At 53.9% G+C, this 15453-nt stretch overlaps 3 protein-coding genes across 4 annotated transcripts in view; 2 read left to right on the top strand and 1 right to left on the bottom strand.

The window, feature by feature from the left end:
- Positions 1-7182, top strand: part of Baiap3 (BAI1 associated protein 3) — a 14254-nt gene extending 7072 nt beyond the window's left edge. Inside the window, exons 9-34 of the mRNA XM_031350791.1 lie at positions 269-313; positions 437-514; positions 623-725; positions 1035-1142; positions 1229-1324; positions 1421-1524; positions 1648-1768; positions 2214-2338; positions 2418-2508; positions 2626-2682; positions 2764-2861; positions 2964-3015; positions 3134-3264; positions 3369-3492; positions 3566-3709; positions 3796-3888; positions 3987-4178; positions 4267-4335; positions 4411-4490; positions 4561-4669; positions 4982-5053; positions 5213-5293; positions 5376-5496; positions 5571-5694; positions 5773-5978; positions 6060-7182. Of these exons, the coding sequence (XP_031206651.1) occupies positions 269-313; positions 437-514; positions 623-725; positions 1035-1142; positions 1229-1324; positions 1421-1524; positions 1648-1768; positions 2214-2338; positions 2418-2508; positions 2626-2682; positions 2764-2861; positions 2964-3015; positions 3134-3264; positions 3369-3492; positions 3566-3709; positions 3796-3888; positions 3987-4178; positions 4267-4335; positions 4411-4490; positions 4561-4669; positions 4982-5053; positions 5213-5293; positions 5376-5496; positions 5571-5694; positions 5773-5978; positions 6060-6163 (2728 nt within the window). The 3' untranslated portion in view covers positions 6164-7182. The remainder of the gene's footprint in view (positions 1-268; positions 314-436; positions 515-622; positions 726-1034; positions 1143-1228; positions 1325-1420; positions 1525-1647; positions 1769-2213; positions 2339-2417; positions 2509-2625; positions 2683-2763; positions 2862-2963; positions 3016-3133; positions 3265-3368; positions 3493-3565; positions 3710-3795; positions 3889-3986; positions 4179-4266; positions 4336-4410; positions 4491-4560; positions 4670-4981; positions 5054-5212; positions 5294-5375; positions 5497-5570; positions 5695-5772; positions 5979-6059) is intronic.
- Tsr3 (TSR3 ribosome maturation factor) lies at positions 7033-9431 on the bottom strand. The gene is given in 7 exon segments (XM_031350788.1): positions 7033-7219; positions 7221-7376; positions 7610-7673; positions 7804-7983; positions 8362-8555; positions 8950-9169; positions 9251-9431. Coding segments are annotated over 7 exon segments (966 nt in total). The 5' UTR covers positions 9363-9431; the 3' UTR covers positions 7033-7179.
- Positions 9432-9461: 30 nt separating this feature from the next.
- The window catches only part of Gnptg (N-acetylglucosamine-1-phosphate transferase subunit gamma), a 7946-nt gene continuing 1954 nt past the window's right edge, over positions 9462-15453 (top strand). The window contains exons 1-11 of one of the 2 annotated variants that reach the window (XM_031350789.1): positions 9462-9546; positions 9634-9691; positions 9763-9830; positions 13777-13831; positions 13902-13985; positions 14064-14157; positions 14232-14346; positions 14427-14509; positions 14578-14709; positions 14799-14880; positions 14966-15418. In XM_031350789.1, the coding sequence (XP_031206649.1) occupies positions 9495-9546; positions 9634-9691; positions 9763-9830; positions 13777-13831; positions 13902-13985; positions 14064-14157; positions 14232-14346; positions 14427-14509; positions 14578-14709; positions 14799-14880; positions 14966-15063 (921 nt within the window). In that variant the 5' untranslated portion in view covers positions 9462-9494 and the 3' untranslated portion in view covers positions 15064-15418. Of the gene's footprint in view, positions 9547-9633; positions 9692-9762; positions 9831-13776; positions 13832-13901; positions 13986-14063; positions 14158-14231; positions 14347-14426; positions 14510-14577; positions 14710-14798; positions 14881-14965; positions 15419-15453 lie in introns of those variants that run through there. The other variant, XM_031350790.1, reaches the window with a different exon arrangement.

The raw sequence follows: 15453 nt of genomic DNA, 5'->3' as shown, positions 1-15453 counted from the left end.
AAAAAAAAAAAAAAAAGGAAAGAGTTGCTCCAGGCAACTTATAAGAGGGACTGGTAACACACCCACTTCCCAAAGGAATAAACTGAGGCCCACAGATGCTGTTGTATTGGTATGACCCCATAGCTGGTAGCAGGTGGAAGTTAGAATGTGAGCCTAACAGTCTGTGTGGAGAAGCTGAACTTATGGCTACTTCTTGTTGCATCACCCTACCTCAGTGATGGGCAGATACGGCCTGGAGGTTTCATAGACTTTTCTATCTTCTCTGCAGTGAAATTGACGATGTCAACACAGACCAGCTGCACCTGGACATCTGGTAGAGGACCCCCAAGCTCTGCAGGACATGGAGGGTGGTGGCACCTCTAGTTTGAGAAGGAATTGGGGAGGGGGTACTTAGAGTTGGGCTGGGAACTCCAGCTAAGACATCCTCCACCTTCAGGGACCATGATGATGACGTATCCCTGGCGGAAGCATGCAGGAAGCTGAATGAAGTTATTGGCCTGAAGGGCATGACCAGGTCTGGGGTGGGCAAGGGGGAACGTGCATGTAGCTTAGACACAGGGACCCGTAGCTTTCTAGGACCACCAGAGTGACACCATCTTGCTGTCCACCCTGTTGTGCCCAGATACTTCAAACAGATTGTCAAGTCGGCCCGTGCAAATGGGACAGCAGGACCCACTGAGGACCACACAGATGACTTCCTGGGTTGCCTCAACATCCCTATCCGGGTGTGTGAGGAGGGATGGGACAGAGACATGGGATGTGTATGCTTACCCCAGGATGCTTAGTGGGAGGTGCCCCAGGGCTCTTGGGCATCTTTGGGCAGTATCCTATGATTCCTGTAGCATATTCCACTCTTTTGTGACTGGAGGTGGGCTATGCAGCATTCTGGGGTCCCAGAGAATGTCCTGTTTTTGTCTTTACTGGGATTTGAACGCTCTCTACTGGTGAACTATACTTCAACCATATGTGACTGTGTGGGAAAGAGAGGGGCAGAGTGTGTAGGCATTATACCTTCCCACCCTCGCCCTTCTCAGGAGGTGCCTGTGGCAGGTGCTGATCGCTGGTTTAGGCTGGAACCACGCTCCAGTGCCTCCCGTGTGCAGGGAGACTGCCACCTGGTCCTGAAGCTGATCACTACCCAGGTGGGAAGTTATGGGGAGCCACATCTGCATCCCTGCATTCAAGGCTCACACAGAGCTGATGACAGACCTCAGGTTCTGTCTTGCAGAGGGACACTATTATGAGTCAGCGTGGACGCTCAGGCTTCCTGTCCTACCTGTTGCTCCTCAGCCGTGTGCTGCGGTTTGAGCATCGCGTGGAGGAGGTAGTGGGTGCCCTTGGGCTGTTGAGTAGAGTAAGGGCCTAGAGCAGGGATGGAGGGGCTCTCTGGCCTCTCCCCACCCTTGGATTCCTTCTCCAGCCCAATTCCAGCAGTTGGCGTGGCGAGCTTAGCGGGCCTGGGACCACAGTCCTTTGTCTGCATGGAGCTCAAAGCAATCTGTCCCCTTTGCAGCTGGCGGTGCTGTGAGTAGGCAGGGTGGCCCTTGTTGGTACAGCCTCCTGAGAAGTGGGTGGAGCGTGGGAAATGGCAGTGCCACGGGGTGGACCTGTTATGCAAGAGCAGACCACAAGTTTGGTCTCCTACAGGCACTGGCAAGTCAGTAGCCGTCATCATCAGACACGGACCCTGGACTATGGCTACCTGCTGGGGCTGCTGGAAGATGTGCAGGCCCACTGGGAGGAGGCAGCTTCACTGCCTCAGGAGCAGGTAGGCATGGACATTGCTACGGAGCTGTGTGCTGTTGGAAAAGAGCTCACTCAGAGCCAAGGGGAAGAGACCTGTCTTCATAGGGTTTGAAAACACGAAACACATGTTGAAGTAAAGAGTGCCATGCAGTAAGGAAGCAATGGTTGTAACCACATAAACTTGGATGGATGTCACAAAGCTCAGACCGGACTGAGAGCAACACCTCTAAGGTGGCAAATGTCTGAGCAGTAGGCCCAAGTGGGCACTGGCAGTATGGAGCAGAGGGGACAGGAGTGTAAAGGCACTGTGGCTCACAGGTGAAGCAAGATGGGAACTGTAGGAGGATGGAATGGCCATTGAGAAGAGAATGGGGTAGCTACACGGAGCAGTGGTTTTTCAGTATCTGTGAGCAAATCTGCTTCGGGTCTTGACCCTGTCTTGACCCTGAAGAACCCATTCCCCACAGGAGGAGAGCCTGGCTGACAGCTTTTCTGCCTTCTCGGAGTTCGGACTGAGACTACTGCGCCAGCTCCGAGATTACTTCCCCGCCACCAACAGCACGGCTGTGTATCGCCTGGAGCTGCTGCTGAAGTGGGTGTCTCAGAGAAGGGCTGGGAGCCTGAAGGGCTGGGGGTTGGGGCTGGTCTCCTCAGTTAGCTGTCCTTCCCAGGTGCCTGGAGAAGCTCCAGCTCTTCCAGCCAGCCTTTGAGATCTGCCCCTTTGAGACAGAGCTCAGTATGGACATTGCTGCCGCCCTGAAGGTGTGTCTGGATCTGTCTTGGCCTCCTTCCCTTGGTCACGGACAGGCCTTGTTGTCCACAGCCCATTCCCCTGACTCTTCTCTTCAATCCCCTCTGTTGCCTTTACTGCTGCTATAGCGGGGTAACCGTGAGTGGTACGACCAGCTCCTGAACACCAAGAGTCCCCGAGAACAGGTGTGGATCTGGATGGCCTGGCCGGGAGGCACAGGGCACTTGCTGGGGTCATAGGTCACTCCAAGCCTGGCTTTCTTACAGCCAGGGCCACAGCGCCTAGCGGGGCTTGTTGAGCTTGCAGACATCATCTACGAGGACTTGCAGTCATGCTATGGGGTCTACGCCAGCCTCTTCCATGGGTAGGCTCTTCCCCTGGATGATGGTAGAAGGCCAGAATGAGCTATGTTGGGTTGGTAGGACTGGCTAGTGGGGAACAGGAAGCTGAGGCATGTCTTTTGCAGTATCCTTAAGGTGGACTTCTTCACCCTTACCTTCCGGCAGCTGGAACGTCTGGTGAGGGGGAGTCCCTTACCCTGGGTGCCTGTGGGTACTGGAAACTGGGGAGAAGTCCCTGGTTAAGAGGGTGCCTAGATTTACTTTGGCAGCTGCCTAATCCCACTGTCTGAGGCAGGTGGCTGAGGAGGCATGGGTGCTGACAGAGGAGCTGAGCCCCAAGATGAACTTAGAGGTGGCCTCAGGGCTCTTTGAGCTCTACCTGACCCTGGCAGATACCCAGCGCTTCTGGAGCTGCATCCCTGGACGGTGGGTACCCCCAAACTTGGGCCAGTATCCTTAGTTCTGAATGTGGAGACCTCTGGGTGAAGGTATGTGAGTCTTGATAGGCTCTGAGTGTGTGTTCTCTGCAGGGAAAGCCGCTCCCTAGCTCTGGCTGGCATCCACACCCCTTTCCTGCCAGCTGTGAAGCTCTGGCTGCAGGTGCTGCGGGACCAGGCCAAGTGGCGCCTTCAGGGAGCGGTGGATGTAGACACGGTGAGTGTGCACCCAGATGCATGATGCTGCCTCATCCTGTACCCTGCAACACTAGCACCCTCTGCCTTTGCAGCTGGAGCCTGTAGATGCGGCTTCCAAACACAGCAGTTCTGCAGCGACTGCCAGCCTCTGCCTTAGTCACATCCAGGAGCTCTGGGTCCGCCTGGCTTGGCCTGACCCTGCCCAAGCCCAGGGGCTAGGCACTCAGCTCAGCCAGGTACATGAGATAGGGTTATGGGGGGAGTAGAGCAGGAGATGGGGTAAGGGCAGGGTCTCAAGCTCCCAACCCATCTCCTGCCCCAGGATATGTGTGAAGCCTCCCTCTTCTATACGGAACTGCTGAGAAAAAAAGTGGACACCCAGCCAGGGGCTGCCGGTGAGGCAGTGAGTGAGCAGGTAAGAGGCTGGGTGTCAGGTGGTGAGGCCAGTAGGTGGCTGGGTGCCCCTCCCCTCCTGTGATAACTGCCCAGCTGCCCCTGGCCACACCTTTCCAGCTCTGTGTGGTGCTCAACAACGTGGAGTTGGTGCGCAGAGCTTCAGGACAGGCACTAAGAGGACTGGCGTGGTCTGAAGGGGCCAATGGGCTGGAGGGCATGCTCCCCCGCCCTTTACTCAGCTGCATACAGGCCCTGGATGAAGACCTTCACCGGGAGGCCCACACTGTGACAGCACACCTGACTTCCAAGGTGGGAAGAGGGGTGGGGCCCGGGACTGTACCCATGTGAGGACTATTCTTGAGTCCTGCTCTTGTTCTGAGCACCACCCCTCTCTCAGATGGTGGCAGATATCAGGAAGTATGTACAGCACATCAGTCTGTCCCCTGACTCTATTCAGAATGATGAGGTAAGTAGATCAGAGTGCGGATGAGGGGGCAGGCAGAAGTCCAGCTTGGCCAGCCCTGAGGACTCCTGCCTGCAGGCCGTAGCCCCACTGCTGAAGTACCTAGATGAGAAGCTAGCCTTGCTGAATGACTCGCTGGTGAAGGAGAACCTGAGCAGGTACCAGCTAGGTGGTGGGGTAGGTGGGATGGCGCTGGTCCAGGGAGTCACCCAGGCAATGTTCCTCCAGGGTGCTAGAGGCCCTCTGGGAGCTGCTTCTGCAGGCCATTCTGCAGGCGCTGAGTGCAAACAGGGATGTCTCTGCTGATTTCTATGGGCGTTTCCATTTCACTCTGGAGGTAAGGTCACAAGGAGCTCCCAGGGCCATCTCCCCAAAGTCCTCTCCCTGCTGCCCCCGTAGGATACTAACCCTCTGGGCAGGTACTCCACAGCTGTGCTGGCAGCTCTTGTCCCTACAGCCCAAACACCCGTTGTCACAGTTGTCTGGCCTCTGCTTGCTGGCATTTCCCAGGCCTCCTGGGGGTGTCCAAGGCACTTCAAATTTGAGAAGTGGCTTTGCCTTGGCTCCTAACACCCCATGCTTTCTGAATCCACAGGTCTTCAGCACATGGCCAGTCCCCTGACAACCCTCTCTTCTTTCCCCGTTGTAGGCTCTGGTCAGTTTCTTTCATGCTGAGGGCCAGGGGCTGCCCCTGGAGAACCTGAGGGATGGAAGCTACAAGGTAAGCAGAGCCTTCTGCACCAAGTTCACCTTGGTGCCCCGTTGTAGGCATCCTTGTGTTGGTGAAACCAGATGGCCACACGGCAGTTCAGATGACACTGTGAAGACACTTGGCTGTGCTGCCAGAGGCCAGAGTTACTAGTGCCAGCTTCCCTTGCAGAGGCTGGAGGAAGAGCTACGGCTCCACAAATGCTCCACCCGAGAGTGCATTGAGCAGTTTTACCTGGACAAGCTCAAGCAGGTGGGCCTGTTGTTGTCTACCTGCAGGCCTGCTCTGAGAGCCAGCTTCATTCACTGACTTTTTCCACTGGCCTTTCCCACAGAGGTCTCTGGAGCAGAACCGGTTTGGGCGCCTGACTGTCCGGTGTCATTATGAAGCAGCCGAGCAGCGGCTAGCTGTGGAGGTGCTGCGTGCGGCGGACTTACTGCCTCTGGATGCCAATGGTGAGGCAGCTGCAGCTGGGGGTGGATGGGGGGTTGGGGGCAGGGAGACATTTGGCTCACAAGGTACCTTCTAGGCCTGAGTGACCCCTTTGTGATTGTGGAGCTTGGTCCACCACACCTCTTCCCACTGGTCCGCAGCCAGAGGACCCAAGTCAAAGCTCGGACGCTGCACCCGGTGTATGATGAGCTCTTCCACTTGTGAGTGCCTGCCTGGCCTGCTCTGCCCTCTGCCTGTGCCAGATGGCCGCAGCAGGCTCCTGACTGCCCTGTCCACAGCTCTGTGCCTGCTGAGGCATGCCGCCGCCGCGGAGCTTGTGTGCTATTCACGGTTATGGACCATGACTGGCTGTCTACCAACGACTTTGCTGGGGAAGCAGCCCTTGGCCTGGGTGGTGTCAGTGGCATTGCGAGGCCGCATGTGGGAGGGGCCATGAGGCCCGGTCAGCCTATCACGCTACACCTGCGCAGGCCCAGAGCTCAGGGTAAGTGAGAGTCTATGGGGTTGAGGGGTCTGGGCCTGGCCTAAGCTGGCTTCTCATGCCCACCTGCATGTCCACATACAGTGAGGTCTGCACTGCGGATGCTAGAAGGCCGGACCAACAGAGAAGCACAGGAGTTTGTCAAGAAACTCAAGGAGCTGGAAAAGTGCATGGAGGCGGACCTCTGAGCACCCTGATGGTCACAGCCCCGGCCCTTCTCATTTCCCTGTGGGGTCCACTTTGTGCAGCAAGGGCTTCTGGGGGCCCCTCCCTCACCACTTGACCTGCCTGCTCTGGTTGAACCCTGTGGCTTCTGTCTGCCCTGTCTTTTGGTGTGTGCTGTGAACCCTTTGTGCCCCAGCATGTCCCACCCAGAATATGGGCAGCCAACTCAGTGGGATTGGCCAGCATCTGCCCTGGACACAGAACAGGATGGATGGGACCTGACCCCAGCAGGCTCTCTTCCCTGGAGCAGTGGTCATATGCTCTCAGAGGACTCTGCCCCCTAGAGGCCATCAGGTCATACCTGGAGGAGACACTTATTTATGGTCACAACTAGGGAGTAGAAGCCACTACTAGGGTGGAGGCCAGTGTTGCTGTTCATATCCTTGTAACCATCACTTGGCCTGATGAGAAATAATTTGTGCCCCGTGACAGCAGTGTCGTTGGGGAAGCTTCTGCTAGAGCAGGCCTTGCCCTGCTTTCTGAGGAAAAGGCCTCCACAGGCAGAGGGTGAGGGTAGAGTTTCTACTGTCTGCAGCTTCTCTCTCCTGGATCTGGACATACTACCCATGCAGGTGAGCGAGGGGCCAGCTGAGGATTACTTGTGTTCTGGTCCTGGCCTGGCTCCTGGGCCCAGGAGAGTTTCTCCCATAGTCACCACAAGGAAAAGGAATTGCCCACAGGTGGAGACCAGGGTGAAGGGCTCTATGGCTAGCTGCTCGGATAGCCCTTGACACATCTGTATGTGCCCATGCCAGACTTACCTCACAGGCCAGATCCACCCGGGTAGACTTCGCCAGCGCTTAGCCAAGTACAAAGCAACAGACCCATGGTCGGGGCTCCTCCTTGGTTTTATTGAGAGCACTAAGGCAGGACTCTAAGCAAGGCTGTCCCAGAACTGTCCCAGCAGGCCTGTCCATCCCCAGGTCCTACTGCCACTTCTGAATAATGCACACCAGCTTCAATAATATGTTTGCAACCTTCAGTCTCTCTGTCGTTTCTTGATTCCATTCCAAATTTCAGGCCCAAGCCTCTTGCTCTGGGGTCTCTTCTGCTTGAGAGTGGCTGCTGTCTCCTCCATTAGCACCATGTCCTTGTTCCTCACACTCATCACTGTCCTCCCCAGAATCTGCACTGGGCTCCTCAGACTCATCTGTGTCATCCATGTCCATAGGCAGCCTGGAAGGGAGGGATGGACCCCAGTACAGACACAGGCCAGTCCAAGGCTACCTTCCTTACTAGGCTCACCACAGAAGCCCTTGAGCAGAGGGTGCTCTGAGCCTAGTCCCCTTCAGCAAACAGCTGCTTAATACTTTGTAATCACCACCAGGCCTTGTTCAAAAAGCCACACCCACAAGGTAGGAGGAACTGGGTCAAGGTTCCAGAAGCACATGGGGACTCACAGGACCTACCGGGTACTGGCCACAGGCCTGTTGAGGTTTGCAAACTCCCGCCCTGAATCCACGTCAAAGGGATCTGAACACAGAAAGAGAGGAAGGTGACCTCTAAGTGATTTCAGGGTAGAGTCAATCCAGCGGCTCTAGGTTCCTAAGGCCCTGGAGGGGCTTGATTGCTTCCCTGGGGCTCCCAACCACACAGGCCTCACCAATGTCCTCCTCCTCCTCAGGGGTGTCCTTGGTGCTAGCCAAGTACCCCTGTTCAGCCTGCAGCACCTCCTCTGGGCCACGGCAGGCTGCGTACTTATCCAGGAGCTGTCGGTTCAGGTCCAGGAAGCCCTTGCCCCACTTAAACTTCCGAAGCAAAATGACAGCAAGGTCTGAGAAGCCTAGTGGAACAAAAACCAAAACGATGCCTGGGACACCTATAGAGAGCACAACTGTGCGACCCTGCCTGCTACCCCATGACGCTGTCACCTCCTCTACAGTTCCCAAGGTTCCTCTCATTTGCTGAGAAACAGGCCCACACAGCATCCAGGGAAGGCAGCTGTCCATCTGCCTCTACCTCTGCTTCGTAACGTCAAGGCTTGTTGAGACTGAAAACAAAGGCTGTCCTAATGGCTCCCAATATATTCTCCTCACATCCCACCCGCCTTGCTCAGAATCTGTCAGAAGAAACCACAGTCTCGGGGAGAAGCAGTAGGAGGGGGTAGGCAGAGTCAGCCACTAGACTGCCAGGCCATGCTTCTGTCAGACCCACGACTCACCTACGATGCAGAAGGCAGCAGCGAAAGCTTCCACACAGGAAAGTTTGCAGGGTCGGCCATAGTTTACAGGGTTGGCAGCTACGAGGTAAGGCAGGAGCCGCAAGTGGCTCCCTCGCATCTTCCCAAAGGGTGTCTCATCCAGTTTGGCCCAGGAGCAGTCTATGACAGCGAGCCCTGACTGTGCCACCAGCTGTCTGTCAGAGAGTGTAGGGTAGGTTCTGGGGCCCCAAATAAGGCATGTCCTTGGAGACTGGCTTCACTACAGATGAGATATCACTCTGGTATTTCGAAACTATGGTTTTTTGCAATGGTACAAAGAACCCCCACTAGCAAGCTTAGAGGCAGCAGTTGAGGGTAGCTGGACAATGTTTACACAACAAATGTTTCTCCTAGGCTCTTCTAGACTATAGCCTTGCTCTATGAAAAGAGTCAAGTTAAATACAACTCTGCCCATATGGGAGACATGGGCATCGAAGACCAATAAGCAAGACTTGAAGAAATGATACTCTGGATACGGGACAAGATGATGGGGAGGGCATTCCAATCCCTCTCCGACCCCTCCCTGATCCCCAGGCCTCTGGTGTCTACCTGTCTGCCGGAGACACGTACTGAGTGCCCACTGGGCTGAGCACCAGACCGCCAAATCTTTGGTTCATGCGCAGGCAGCGCACCAGACCCAGACGGGCCAGTTTGCGGCCCGTGCAGCGCTTGGGGTCGCAGTGGCCAAGCTCCCACATAGCCAAGGCACAAGGCAGCGTTGCAGGGCCCGGGCCGCCCTGGTCCTCGGCCTCCTCAGGTTGCTCGGATGCTACAAGGAGAGAGAGAGAAGGCCAGGTCCTCAGCGCCTGCTCCCAGGCCTGACCCGCTGCTCCGACTGCTCCAAACTCACCCCGCAGCGCAGCGCCCACCTCCTCAACGAAAGCATCCAGAGAGTGGCCAGGGGGTCGCCGGACACGACCGCTCTCTGACCTGGACCCGCGGGCAACTTTCTTGCGGCCCATAGTGTTAGATGAAATGCTCAGCGGCAAGGTTCGCTCGAGAGCGTGTGCGCGTGCGCGCTCGCTCGCACAGCTTCCGGTTTTGAGTTGTCAGTTCCTGCTGCCGCTCACGTGACCGCGCGACCCTAAGGAGCAATGGCGGGGCGGCTGGCTGGCTTCCTGATGTTGCTGGGACTCGTGGCGCAGGGTCAGTGGCTCCGCGCGCATTGCGCCCCGCACGCCGGCGTCGCCCGCGCCTCCGCTCCCTGCTCACTACCTCGCTCACTCTCTGCAGGGCCGGCGCCAACACGTGCCGGGAAGATGAAGGTGGTGGAGGAGCCCAACACATTCGGGTGAGCAGATCGCGGTCCTGAGGCTTGGGGGCCGAGCGTGGCTGGCTCTTCTGACCTTCTCTGTTCCGTAGGCTGAATAATCCGTTCTTGCCCCAAGCGAGCCGCCTTCAGCCCAAGAGAGAGCCTTCCGCTGTATCCGGTGAGCGCAGGAGGGTGCGGAGCTGGCCGAGGTGCTGACTGAGGGGGGCCAGAAAAAAAGCTCTCAGTTCGGGAGGGAAGGGTGCCTTGGATGAAGGACTCTGACAATGTACTCGCTGAAAGTTTACGTATTCGTTTGTCAAACTTGAGTGTTTTAAATACTGGAACTGTAATCCCCTCTCGGTCCCAGGGCTGGCGATTACCTAGGGCTGGGCAAGCAAGCGCTCAAGCCTTGAGCTACATCCCTAACTTTTGGGGTTTTTTGTTTGTGTTTTTGTTTTGTTTTTCGAGACAGGGTTTCTCTGTGTAGCCCTGGCTGTCCTGGAACTCACTCTGTAGACCAGGCTGGACTCGAACTCAGAAATCCACCTGCCTCTGCCTCCCAAGTGCTGGGATTAAAGGCGTGCGCCACCACCGCCCGGCTCAACTTTCGTGTTTTTAAGGCAAGAGTCTTTCATAGTAGACTCAAGCTGGCCTCCAACTCGTGATACTAAAGTCTCCACTTTCCACAGGTTCTTAGACCGACTAGGAACTGCAGGGGGGTTGGGTATGGAGACTCAAACATTCCAGGTGTGTCTAGCCCTTTCTAGGTCTTAGGGAGTGGAGAGGGCACCAGCACGGTCAAGGTCCTTTGCACAGGGAATTTGGGACTAAGATCCTAGGACTGAAAGAGGGTAAGACAAGCTGTTGGAGGCGGCTCAGGGCTGGCCAGTATAAAGGGACCTTGATTGGCTGAGGGCTGTACTCTGGGGATTTGGTGACCCGCTATCTGAGGTGTTCTGGGCACGCTGGTTTGTAGCATTGGTCCCTTGAAAAAGAAGTAGCCCAGGGCCGGAGCTTCTGAAGCTGCGGAGAACATTAACCATCTCCTCCAGCAGTGAACCAGTTAGGCTCAACTCTTATCTTCTCTCCTTTTCATTAGGTGACACTGTTTTGGGAGGCAGTGTTGGGACATTCCTGATAGACACAGGACTCCAAAAACCTGCTGCCATCACATTGTGAGGTTGTGTGTGTGTGTATGTGTAAGATGTGGACACTTCTCCAGTCCTCCCAAACTAGCTTATAGCTCCTTGGTTGGCTAGGAGGGGCCAGATGTTGCCAGGAACCCAGTACTGCAGATGTTTATTTTTATTTATTTTTAATAGAGAGTAATATTAGGGGTGTCCATAGACTGTCACAGGACTGTAATCTCAGCACTTGGGAGGAGGATCATTAGCTCAAGACCGGCCTGGGCTAAACAGTAAGTTCCAGGACAGTCTTGGCAGGAGAGAGAATGGAGGATGGGGAGAAAGATGAGAGAAACCTACTTGGTTGCAGGGTTACGCAGCCCTGGAGATGGGTTGCCTAACTTCACAGGTGTGCTCATTCACGTCTGCTGCTTCCTCAAAGCCACTCTCTGCAAGCCCGTTTCAGAGGAACTTGTCAGTTTCAACTACATCCATGCGTTGGTTGTGTAATTTTCTTTTTCCCCCGAGACAGGGTTTCTCTGTATAGCCCTGGCAGTCCTGGAACTCACTCTGTAGACCAGGCTGGCCTCGAACTCAAAAATCCGCGTGGCTCTGCCTCCCAAGTGCTGGGATAAAAGGTGTGTGCCACCACTGCTTGGTGGTTGTATAATTGTTGATATTTACTAATCATCGTTTTTATTTTTGTGACGTTGGTAGCGAATACCCCGACTCTTATTTCTGGTTTTCCTTACGTTTTTGCTTTTTCCTGGTCAGTTTGGCTGCAGGTTGGCTCACTTTGTTTTTTCTTAAATTTTTATTTTACTGAGTGTTTTGTTTTCTGTTTGTGTACCATATTGTGTGAAATACCTGTGTCAAAAGGCATTGGGTTTTCTAGAACTGGGGTTACAGATGGTTGTGAGCCACCATGTATGTACATGCCAGGAACTGAACCTGGATCCTTTAAGAAAAGCAACAAGTGCTCATGACCACCCAACTGTCTCTCCAGCCCCTCATCTTCACTTTCTGGGTGTGCCTGTGTGTGGAGGTCAGAGGTCAAGGTTGGGTGTCTTCCTCTATTGCTTCCCACCTTACTGAGAGTCAGGATCTCTCAGTTAATCTAAAGCTCAAGGATTCAGCTAGGCTGGTTGTCCAGCAGGCCTGAGACTCCACCCATCTCTGCCCCTCCAGCACTGACATTGTTGGCATCCAGCTTCTTATGTGGGTGCTGAGGACCCAAACTCCGTTCCTCATGCTTGCACAGCACACACTTCTCTGAATAAACCATCTCCCCATGCTGGCACCAGCACCACACCCATCCTGCTCCAGCCTCCTCAGTGCTGGGACTAGGCATGAAACCACGCTCTTGGCTTCTGAGTGTCAGTATTGCTCTCTCTTCAGAGAACCAATTTTTTAAAAATATTTATTTTATGTATATGAGTCTACTCTGCAGCTGTCTTCAGACACATCAGAAGAGGGTATTGGATCCCATTACTGATGGCTGTGAGCCACCATGTGGATGGTGGGAATTCAACTCAGAACCTCTGGAAGAGCAGCAGTCAGTGCTCTTAACGGCTGAGCCACCTCTCCAGCCCCCAATTTTTGTTGTTATTTTTCTCATATAGCATGTCTGTTCTGCTCCTTCACTTCAGCCTGTCTGCCATCAGAGCTAAGGGGTATTGCTGAGGAAGAGCCTCAGATCACTAGAACTTCAGAATATATGCTTGAGGTCCTTGATTGAGTCCCTGGGACACTTCCTGAAAAAGGCAGGCATTTTCCTAAATAACAGAACCTGCAGGAGAATCAAAAGACCTGTCCTAGCAGGAATATCAAGTGAAGCCACTCAGCCTGAATTGAGAGGACATCACACAACAGCTAGGTGAAGACTGGAATGTTGCTATCTATAAAGTAGCTAGAGAGAGTGACGAGAAAGACCCATTCTACTGGCTTTGGTTATCAAGGCCGCAATAAAAAGATCAAAGTGTAAGAACTGACTGTACATCTGAGTACAGTTCAGCATGATTCATGCCATCAGAGACATGAATTACAAAGCTGGGCCTGAGCGGTAAAGCAGGTCCTTTCTATATGATGTTGCAGTTTAGATTTTCTTTTCTTTAAGACTTTTTAAAAAACATGTTTAAAGATTTATTTTATGCACATTCAGATCCCATTACAGATGGTTGTGAGTCACCATGTGGTTGCTGGGAATTGAACTTGGGACCTCTGGAAAAACAGTCAGTGCTCTTAACCGCTGAGCCATCTCTCCAGCCCTAGATTTTCTTTTTAATTTTTTTTTTTAATTCTTTGAGACAAGGTTTCACTGTGTAATCATGGGTGTCCTGGAACTCACTTTGTAAACCAGACTAGCCTCAAACTCAAAAATCTGCCAGCCTCTGCCTCCTGAGTACTGGGATTAAAGGTGTGTGCCACCACATCCAGTCCATTAGTTTTTGAGACAGGGTCTCACTATGAAGCCCTGGGTGGCCCGGAACTTGCTGTGTACATCAGGCTGACTAACCTCAGACTCAGAGATCCACTTGCTATACTCCCTACCCAAGTGCTGGGATTAAAGGCGTATGTTACTAAACCACACACCAACTTAAAATTCTAAATCCCCATGGTTCTCACATTAAATGTAAAAATTTTAACTGAAAATTTAAAACCTCAGCTGGTTGTGGTGGTTCATGAGTGCGTGTACACACACACAAACACACACACACACACACACACACACACACACACACACACACACGGGCAGCCTAGACAGATACTGAGAGCCTCCTCCACAGGAACAAGCATGGGAGAGTCCTGCCACAGACAAGCAGTTCTGTTGTCAGTCCCTAGGAGTTAGGTCAGCCTGCCTCTAACATCCCCAGACATACAGGGAAGCAGCTTGGGGCTTTCTGGCCTCGATGGTTAGTGCCCTCTTGCCTACATCAACTTCTAGCTTAGGGGTAGCAGAGGTTTACACCTATCCTGAATGGCTGTCGTGTTCTCCTCCAGGGCCCCTGCATCTCTTCAGACTTGCTGGCAAGTGCTTCAGCCTAGTGGAGTCCACGTGAGTGCCTCCAGGCTGGTGGGCGGAGTGGGGATAGCCTGCAAAGCTCCTCATGTGCCTCTGCTCCCAGGTACAAGTATGAATTCTGCCCTTTCCACAATGTGACCCAGCATGAACAGACCTTCCGCTGGAATGCCTACAGCGGGATCCTTGGGTAAGCTGGGCGAGGGCCATAGTGGTGAGTCTGCCCCCTAGGCCCCCACATCACTGCTTTGCTGCCCCCTTTCCCCAGCATCTGGCATGAGTGGGAAATCATCAACAATACCTTCAAGGGCATGTGGATGACTGATGGGGACTCCTGCCACTCGCGGAGCCGGCAGAGCAAGGTGAGGCCCATAGGGAAAGTAGGTGGTAGAGGGCAACCCCCTGCCCCCACCAGCCATTGAGGCTCTCTTCTCAGGTGGAGCTCACCTGTGGAAAGATCAACCGACTGGCCCACGTGTCTGAGCCAAGCACCTGTGTCTATGCATTGACATTCGAGACCCCTCTCGTCTGCCATCCCCACTCTCTGTTAGGTAGGGCTCTGGGTAGGGGTGGGTCCAGGGAAGGGGAGCAGAAGTAGAAGACTGCAATGTCTGGCTCCTGCTGTCTGTAGTGTATCCAACCCTGTCAGAGGCCCTGCAGCAGCGCTGGGACCAGGTGGAACAGGACCTGGCAGATGAAGTGATCACACCACAGGTGGGTGCACACTCAGGGGATGTCCCCTTGCCTACGATACCAGGTACTCCTACCTCTTCCACCTTCAGGGCTATGAGAAGTTGCTGAGGGTACTGTTTGAGGATGCTGGCTACTTAAAGGTCCCAGGAGAAACCCATCCCACCCAGCTAGCTGGAAGTTCCAAGGGCCTGGGGCTTGAGACTCTGGACAATTGTAGAAAGGTAGAGTCTGGGGACAGGGGGAAGGTTACAGGGGTCCCTAGTCCTAATAGCACCCACCAGGGTTTGACCAGGCTGGCAATCTTGTCTAGGCACATGCAGAGCTGTCACAGGAGGTACAAAGACTGACGAGTCTGCTGGAACAGCATGGAATCCCCCACACTCAGCCTACAGGTCAGTCGGCCTGCCCTGGTCAGCTGTCAGCCACACTGGGGCCTGCAGCTCTGAGGCACATCCTCATTGCTACCTGTTCTGGCAGAAACCACCCACTCTCAGCACCTGGGTCAGCAGCTCCCCTTAGATGCAATCTCAGAGCAGCTGCGGGGTGACCCAGGGCTACGTGGGAACATCCTATGATCCAGGCGGCCATGGAGAATAGAAATATCCCGAGCCTCGAGTGTCCTTTCACAGAGAGACCAGCAGAGTGGTCTCAGCAGAGTGCACAAAACTGCTGTGGTGTAGACGTGGCTTCTTTTGGCATATTCTAGGCCAGACAGTGTCACTGATAAACAAGGGGGACCTGCTGGCCAGCCTTTGTTGTGTCCAAAGATCCAGACGAAATAAAGATTCGAAGTTTTAATTAATTCCATACTGATAAAAAATAACTCCATGACTTCTGTAAACCATTGCATAAATGCTATTGTAAAAAAATTTAAACAAATGTTAACAACTTTAACATTTCACTAAAGTAAATGGGTGTATATTATAAATATGACATCTGGGTTAAGGTTCCATTCACATAACATT

This window comes from Mastomys coucha, unplaced genomic scaffold, assembly GCF_008632895.1.
Source record: "Mastomys coucha isolate ucsf_1 unplaced genomic scaffold, UCSF_Mcou_1 pScaffold5, whole genome shotgun sequence".
In the NCBI taxonomy this organism is placed as follows: domain Eukaryota; kingdom Metazoa; phylum Chordata; class Mammalia; order Rodentia; family Muridae; genus Mastomys; species Mastomys coucha.
The sequence above is the reverse complement of the archived record's forward strand: the minus strand, read 5'-3'. Positions and strand labels throughout refer to the sequence as shown.